Source organism: Theobroma cacao, chromosome 4, assembly GCF_000208745.1.
Source record: "Theobroma cacao cultivar B97-61/B2 chromosome 4, Criollo_cocoa_genome_V2, whole genome shotgun sequence".
NCBI classification, from domain to species: domain Eukaryota; kingdom Viridiplantae; phylum Streptophyta; class Magnoliopsida; order Malvales; family Malvaceae; genus Theobroma; species Theobroma cacao.
In genome coordinates, this window is record NC_030853.1 from 15,270,223 (window position 1) to 15,279,424 (window position 9,202).

Consider the following 9,202-nt stretch of genomic DNA (forward strand, 5'->3'; position numbering starts at 1 on the left):
AATGTCGATAGAAAGAAACATTGGGAACTTTGCTAACTATTAAGCCCCCCAATATTGCAATTGCAAAGCAACCTCTAAGAGATTTTTTATAAAAAAAAATTATGTGATCAGTTTTTTTTTTAATGGCAAGAAGCTGTATTAAATCAAATTTCTTTTTACTGAAAATTCATTCTGCGATTTATCAAACTTAGAATTCCAATCTCTTTGTTCTGTTTTTTTTTTTTTTTGGTCTATTTTTGCCACTCATTACTTGAAATGGTCCCAAATATAAAAAACCAAAATGAAGTTATCAAACTTTGTGTTCTCAATATTGTGATAACTCACAAGAGGGCCAGCCATAGGAGTATGGACTCTTTTTGTTACTTTTCTTTGCTTTTTGGTCTTGCCAATGAGAGAGAGAAAAAACAGCAAAGAAAAAAACAAAATATATATATATATATAATACTATATCAATTAAAATTATTAAGTGTTTAGCTCCATCTGCTTTTCGGAAAAAATTTCAATATTTTCTCGTGTNATATATCCTCAGGGCTTTGAGGTTGGGGTTGGTGGAAATTTTTGACCTTGTAAAAAAAACTAAAGAAATTCAAAACTCCTGTGGAGATATTAGCTTTCGAAATTCTGCTGTCAAAAGCAAAGTATATTTTGGTGCTAGTAAATAATTAATTTTATATAATTTTGGGGCTCGATTTCATCATTTTTCACTTCTGGGTTTGATTAGAACTTTTGAAATTGTCTTCAAACGTAATTCTTTCAGATGGAATAGGTAAAGATTCTTCATGAGCATAATTATAAAAGAACTAAAGAGCAATCTCTTGTCAGATACGATTTTCCTAGTAGAACCCATCAAAAATAAAAATATCTTGAAGCCCCATGAAGATACAAAAGTAATTAGGTTTGGTAAAAATAGCATTCAAGCACATAGGGTGTTAGCATTCAAATCCATGTGTTTCCACCTTCAAAAATAGTCCAAAGAAAGAACAATTGGACAATATTAATTTCAGCCATATGATGCCAGCAGGAACCTGATATTGCAAATCTATGTACGGCCTTTTACTATGAACAAACTTAATTGAAGGAGTAAATTAATCAAGTAATTCTCATATATATACTTGAAAATTTAACTAAAAACTTCAACAGTGTCGACTCCTGAATGTGAAAATAGTAGCAGAGGATTCAGTTTAGTCGAGAGTCTAGCTCCATGCATAAATTGGAAGTAACATATAGAAATATTATGGTACTCCGACAGATTTGAACTGAAAATTTCTTTAATGTCTTCATTCAACATTTAATTGTGGAGAGTATTCATGAAACCAAGTTAATTGGAGTTCAGCAAAAGAAAGTGTAATGTAATGTTTTTGTTCAGAGCCAAGATATGCCGAAAATCTGGTACATGCAAATTAAATAACAAGCAGGTGAGAATAAAAGGTGGGTTTTATCTGTACGTACAGGTTTGGCGGGCTCGTAAGCAATATATTTAGATCACTCACGTTTTTAGGTCAAGGCAGGGACAATTGCTTTTGTTGGCATTGTATCAAAGCACTGAGGCAATGCCTTTTAACATCAGTTCAGGGGCCACACAGTATAAATTAGATTAAAAAGACACAAAAGCAAAGTTTAGCTGTTCACTCCATTTTAAAACAATCACTGTTTTGAATAAATTGCCTTAGCTTAATGCTAATAGTTTTTATTATATCTACACTAAACTATAATGAGTTGTTAAGGCAGTTGGACAATCATGTCACAACGACCATTCTAGGGTTTACTAGTGAGGCAAAAAGAAGCATCAAAAAAAGAAAAACCCCAATTCATCACAAGTAAAAAAAATAAAATAATATTACAGTAAATGCCAGTATTAAATATTTTAAGTCCAATAAGAAAGGTCTTCATTCATGCTATAAATATAAACTCTAGGGTTAGGGCTTGGCTATGGCCTCAGAGTGAAAGCTCTGCCTCTCTTTCCAGTTGTTCGCTTTTTGTGTGTGTGTCTTATACCAGTTTCTGATTCTCAGGCATTGAGCAAATCTGACAATTCTAGTTCAGTGTTACAAGGGTTTGGTGCTGAAGGAGGGGATAAGGAAGAATTTGGGGATCGCGGAATGAGGAAGCGACAAGTTGTTGTGAGAAGAGAGGAGCCTCCGAGAAGCACCACCAATTCGTCTTTGACAATTAGAAGCGTGAGATATGGAGAGTGCCAAAAGAATCACGCCGCGGGCGTTGGGGGTTATGCTGTTGATGGGTGCAGGGAGTTCATGGCCAGCGGAGAGGAAGGAACAAGCGCAGCCCTTACTTGTGCTGCCTGTGGCTGCCATAGGAACTTCCATAGAAGGGAAGTAGAAACTGAGGTAGTTTGCGAGTGCTCTTCACCTCCTTCCAATGGAGCATAGCATATTTTATTACTACTGTTCATATGAATGGAAGGTTTCAATTATGTGATGTATTTGTTGTTGGGTTTTCCGATTGCTGTGGTAAGTTGGTAACTTTTTGATGAGTTTTGTGGAGAGATGATATCAGTCATGGACGAAACCTCTTCCCTATATCAATAATTTGTGTTATGTTTCTTTATGAAGGAATGGTTTTTATTACCTTGTTTCTCTATGTATGAAGAGGTCCAAAGATTTTGTGTTATGTTCCTGATGAAGGAATTAATGGTTTTTCTGTTGATTACACCATAGTGGATTTATGGTCCACGGATAGAACTGTATAAACTATATCGTCTTAAGTTCACTAGCTTAATTATTTGATAGGAAGTAAAAGCTGCTAAGAGGTGGAAAATAAGATGATAAGGCTAATTTACATTTGGGATATATGTTTAGCAATCATCTAATTTAATGCTGTATCTGCTTATGCAATTCGCTCTTTTTTTTCTTTTTTTTTTTTGAAAGGGACAATTCGCTCTTTTAACCTAAATAATTGTAGTTGTGTGTTGTGTTATATAATTCTATATGCCTTTTGTTTGAAGAAATTTGTAATTCCTTTCCATATTAATATATGGTTGGAAAGCAAGGGAACATTCTTCTTTCAATTAAAGCATGATTAATGAGCTGCACCATTACTTGAACGATTAATTAACCATTGGTGACGTTGACAAAAGTACAATATTATAGCTCTTTTTTATGATTGAATTATAGCTTTGTTCATGACCTGCGAATTTGCTTCAATTCCTTTGCAACTAATGATGCAAGTGATTAAGTCCCAAATTTCATAGTACTTTCGATTGTTTGAGGTTTATCATGATTGAAACCGGCATAAGGCCTGGGCGTCATCTCCAGGAGGATATTTATTGATGCCAGCAAGGTTTTTCACCAAACCATTAGCAACGTTATCTTCTGATGCTCAGGGCAAAAATCCATGGAATATTTCCTAAATGTGGAAGTCTAATCTGTATGGTAAGATCACTTTGTATTTAAGTTTACAGGCCCACATATCTAATCACTAATGGAATATTTCCTAATGTGGTCTAATCTGCTGGTTGTTAATGATGGGAAATTTTCTTAGTGATGTACTTAAAAGGCAATTAAAGCTTAAATTAGCCACTTGGGTTTAAGTTAAGTGGTAAAAGGTTGACGTTTGGGTAAAAATCTTAAGTTCGAATTATAATCTTATCTTCTTGAATACCACAACTAAAAAAGGTGTCATTAAAATTATGAACTGTTTACTGTTGTTCAATAGTATTCATTGATTCAACAGCAACAGAAAAAAAGGATTGTTAAAGATGATAGAATATTAAACAACTTTTAGCTCTGTAGGCTTTATATACTTCTTTTAATCGGTATTATTTTATTGTAGTTTACTTTAGAATATATATATATATATATATATATTCTTTTGTTTTGAACATGCATTTAGAAATCATAAAAGAAAAACATCAAAAAAAACTTTGTTTTTTCCACATTTATCTACAAATATCCCTACTAGTACAAGCTAGATATGTACCAATAATAAATAGAAAGCAATTCAAGAATGGTTAATATTTCCAAACTCTTTCTTTTCATAAAACGAAAAACATAGACTCGTCATCATCAAAGGGTTAGATATATATTTGCCATGTGAGGTATGCAGATTTTTTTTCTTTAAGTTAGGTAGTGAGTATGGAGGAACTATCCTTCGGGTAGATGTCAATTCGAAAAATATCCCAACTCGATGCATAATTTGAGCTTAAGAATACTTTAAGAAATGCAATGAAGGAAGAATTCCTCAGGCCTGCAACATGATAACCATTGCATGAATAAGGTTATCAAATTAATGAGTCATTTTTTTCTAGGAATGGAAAGCTTTTCCATTAAGAAGTAGCTTGTATTTTTGTTTTTTTTTTTTTTTTTTGGGAGTGCTTGCTACTTATTTCAGGAATTATTTGATTTGAACAAGATCTTTTATATTTTCATAATTGAGAACAAGATCTTCTCTATGTTTCCTTGATTGAATTCTAATGGAATTCCACAGCAAAAGAATCAAAACTTTTCCTTTCAAAAGCAAAGAAATATTTTTATTATTAAGAAGATAGTAAAAAGTAAGTCCTTCTATCCTAAGCTAAGAAAAAGCAAAACAATGTCACAAAAGTAGAGAAATTAACGTGTAGTTGTTATTCGGGTATCCATAAGTACTCAACCTGATAACATAAGAATATAATATAAAATGGTTAAAAAATCCTAGTGTAAAGGATCCCAGCTTTAGTTAACTTGTTGACAATGGTGTTTGACTCTCTGAATATATATTTGAATGACAAGTCAATAATTTTGCATTTGAGACTCCCAATGTGGTTCAAGATATATTTCATACACCAAGAAACTTTGGAGTGAAAGTTTACCCAAAGAATAGCATTACTTAAACCACTTTCGATAACAAGAGAGTGAGATGAGATGTTGTTGAAAATAAATAAAAGTCGTCTCTTCATATGAAAAGCTATCTTAGCTTAAAGGTTATGTCACGTAGTGTGATATAGTGTGATTATTGGATTGCAAGTGTGTTTTTCATGTGAACAGTTATGTCTTTTAGTAAAGTGACATGTTGGGAAAACACCTCTAATCCAAAGGTTATGAGACAACAAGAAAAATATCACAGCTCAAAAATTTGGATATAAAAAGTTTTCTTTTCATATTGTAGCTCAAAGATTATATCTTATAGAATGAATGGTTGTCTTTTCAAAAGATGATTATTGAAACAGAACGTTTATCCAAGGATTGTGTCTTGCAAAATACAAAAGTGTCTTGCAAACAAAAAGGCGCCTTGATGAAAAAGTTGTATCCTAGAGAAAGACACTTGGAAGCCTATATAAAGGATTCGCTGTCAACCATTTTGACACACCAAAACAAATAAGACAAGAGTAAAAAAATCAAGAACAATAGAAGTGTTATGCTCTATAAATAAATATAAACACTTGAGTTCTCATCATTTATCAATGGAATCCAAATTCCTTATAATCCACTTGCTACAAAAAGTAGGTTTTAAGGCAAAATAACTTTGCAAACCCTCGGGTATATCTAGTGGTCTACTCCCATAAAGTACAAAGATGAAGTTAGACATTGGCTTCATTCTATCCCTAAGCCTATTTGCATAATTCCCCTTTGCACACCGATAGGTGGGGGCGAAAACTGTCTTAAAGATAAGGTCTTTGGAAAGGCTCATTTGAAATCAATTTTGTCGATTCTTTGAATTCCATCTAAACCCCATTTGCACCAACATGAGATCAAAATAGTAGACATTAAAAAAAAAACCTTCCAATGATACCTATAAACTCAAAATTAGAGTTTCCACACCTATGGCCTTAGAAAAGACCTCTTTAATAACTCAAGTATGGTCTCGTAGAACATTGCCAATTGTTGCTACAATCGGTTTTTTGATTGCAGACTCATCAATATTTAATTTAATAGAACCCAACAGAAGACAAGACTAAGAAATCGGAGAGCGAGAATTCGATATAGAACTACTATGAGAGATTTTTGAGGAATCTAAAAGGAAATCATTAACTAAAGTTGACAAAGAAGGCCACTAGCCTTTGCACCAAAAAGCTAAGGGAAGTTTGATAATTTCAATGAGTTGAAAATGATTAAATTGTTTATCATTAAAAATCATTTCATTTCTAAAAAAACCATAAATACCAAAGGATGGCATTGAAAAGCATTTTCCTAATAACCATCCTTTTGAGAGTAGGAAGAAGAAGACAACCAAGATAAAAAAGAAAGAAGAACATCCCCAAAGTTGACACAATCAACCCTTCTTAACTAGTAGCACGTCATCCAAATAAGTCATGAAAAGAGACATTTGGAGAATAGATTCCTCAAGGACTGCAAATCATTATTTCAAAAAGCACACTTAGTAAAAGTTTCATCCAACATACCTCTTTTCATTAACTCAACTTTAACTGCTACCTTCTCAATAATAACCTGCCAATAGAACCACATAGCTTTCCAAGTTCTTTGAGGGGTCATCCCCAAGGGTGACCCATTGAACCCCCCATAACTTGAAGCACGTAATCCAAATGCACAATGAAAAGAGATAGTTGAAGAATAAATGCCATAAGGATTCCATATTGTTATTATAAAAAGCATACTTAATAAAAGTTTCATCCAGCATGCCCGTTTTTCATTAACTCAACTTTAACTACTATCTTCCTAATAATAACCTATCAAGAGAAAACTTCAACCTTTGGGGAGAAAGATTAGACCACATTATTTTCCTAAAATTTTGAGATTGCAAAAAAAAGACATAAAAAGGTTTACACAAGAAATTCGCTGTGTAAGAATAGTTAAAGTAACTTTCTATCTGATTTTGTCCAAATCAGTAGCATAGGGGCAAAATTTATTAATCAAAACAACAAATTCCTTCCACTAATTCAATTCCTAATCAAACAACCTTCTACGAAGATTAATAGTCCATGACCAAATATTGTTAGTCTAAACACCATGTTCTAGGATACAACTTGATTTGTTAGATACGAGAGCAAAAATAAAATGAAAGCACAAAGAAAGAACACAATTATTAATCCATTTATCCAACCAAAAATTAATAATAGAACCACAACAAGTGAGAAGCCCAAACTTGATAAAACCAACTCATGGGACTAATTTTAAAGAGCCAGTGTTTGGAAATGTGCTTCCATATCAATAAGAATTTATGAAATAATAAGGTGGTAGAAGTGAAGAAAGGTTGAAATTATTTTTTTAAGGATGACCTTACACTATAAACTACAAGGTTTGTTAGGTTAAATTATGCAATTAGTCCTTATACTCTATAAAAAAAATGTGGATTTAGTCTCTATAAAATAAGTTGAGTAAATTGAATCCTTGTACTTTTCTAATTTTTTTTAATTTTAATCTAAATTCTAACACCGTTAAATTTTCACTATTAAGTACACTGACGTAACATTTCGATCAAGCCAACATGACATTGATTGAGATTACGTGGCATTGAAGTGATGTGCTAACAAACATTTATCATGCTAACCTGACATTGAATTGACAATTTTTTCTGACATAACACTTGCTAACGTGGCAAGAAAATACTGATATGGTATTTGCTGACATGGCTACCAATGAACAAAACACCCTAAATTTTAACCCAAAACACCTTAACCCTAAATTAACCCAAATTAACAAAAAAAAATTAAGAGAGTAAGAACAAAAAGAAAAGAACTATGAAAAAAAATCTACCAAACCTTTCATCTCCTACTATATACTTGAAATGAACCCATCTTTGACAACTTGGAATAAACCCCATGTCTCTGAGGCACATTTGACTTTGTCAATGATCTCCTTATGCTGCATTGGTGTCATGACTTGTTTATGGGAGTCCATGACTAACGCAAGGACCTAGAAGAGTATAGCCCACTAGACCCAAGCAAGCTTCTTACATTAATACATAAAGTATACAACCGTGCAAAGCATTAAACTTTCATTTCATAAACCATATAAACTATATGTTACACCATCACATCGTCATGGAATGTTGCCTTATAATGTGTGGAAACGCTCACATGCACAAATCACAGCATTTAGCAAAAACAAAGTTTAAAAATCATTTCTTTAACCATGAACTTGCACCTCGGTGCTCAATTGGGCGTTTGGCCATAAAAACATAAATCAGTAAAAGATATATATTGCCATGAAAGGCTACAAATCCATAACATGTTTGACAACCATAGCATAACATAAATAAAAAACCTACTTGTCAATGAAACTTGGCATGACCTCTAAGCTGCAAGCAGCTGCTAGATCACTTGCCAAAAAAGGAACGAATCATGTTTCCATGACATTGGCTGCTAGAAAGCTAATCATTGAGCTACAAAAAATATAGGAAAATAACGTGTAAGTCATAAAAACTCCATGAGTGAACACGATAAGGGGACAACTCAAGTAGTTAGAGCTTTTGCATAATATAATCTTTAAAAAACATGCATGTATGAACTTTAAATACTTATTCATTAACTCTTTAAAAGTGAATATGAACCAGGTCTTTGAGTATGCTTTAAAACCACTTAAATTGAACACTTGTTCTTCAAATCATTGAATATAGATTCAAACCAAACTTTTGAATACTCAAAAGTCACATAAACCTTTGGAATAAAGCCTGACTATAAAACCATTGAGAACACATTAAAAAGGGCTAAGATTTTCATTCTACGTTTAAGGTTTTGATACCTACAGAGGAGGTATCAAGACTTTTGGGTGAGGTCTTGATACCTTTTCCAAAGGTGTCGAGACTTCCTATACAAAATGTTCTTCAAGCATTATGTTTCATAGGTATCAAGACTTCCTTTTAAAGTCTCAATACTTCATTCATATAAACCTAGAAATTAGGCTTTTTTTAGCTTATTTCATCCTCATTTCATCTCTTAAGCTCAAGATTTATCTTAAGACTTACCTTACCTTTATGTATGGCTAAGAAACCTCATTTTTAAGTTACTCTAACATAATAAGGAATGTTCAATCTTAACAACTCATTCATCAATCAATTCAACAATAAGCTAAAGCATAGCTAGTGACAATGGTATAGTCTTTTCCTACTTGGACATACTATTGGTAACAATATAATCCCTATTGCCTTGGACAAACGTTCCATGACCCAATTTTTCGGGCCATGACCGACGCATGAGCTCAATGAGCATAGCTCACGAAACCCAAGCAAGCCTATCCATTTACCTTTGCTTAACAAATTTATCATATCATGCATACACACACACCTATTTTTATAAAACGTGAGTACA

General features: G+C 32.9%; 1 protein-coding gene across 1 annotated transcript; it reads left to right on the top strand.

Moving 5' to 3' along the window:
• Positions 1,885 to 2,667, top strand: LOC18601512 (mini zinc finger protein 2). The gene has a single exon (XM_018120406.1). It carries the CDS (start codon positions 2,100 to 2,102, stop codon positions 2,385 to 2,387), a length of 288 nt encoding a protein of 95 aa, XP_017975895.1. The 5' UTR covers positions 1,885 to 2,099; the 3' UTR covers positions 2,388 to 2,667.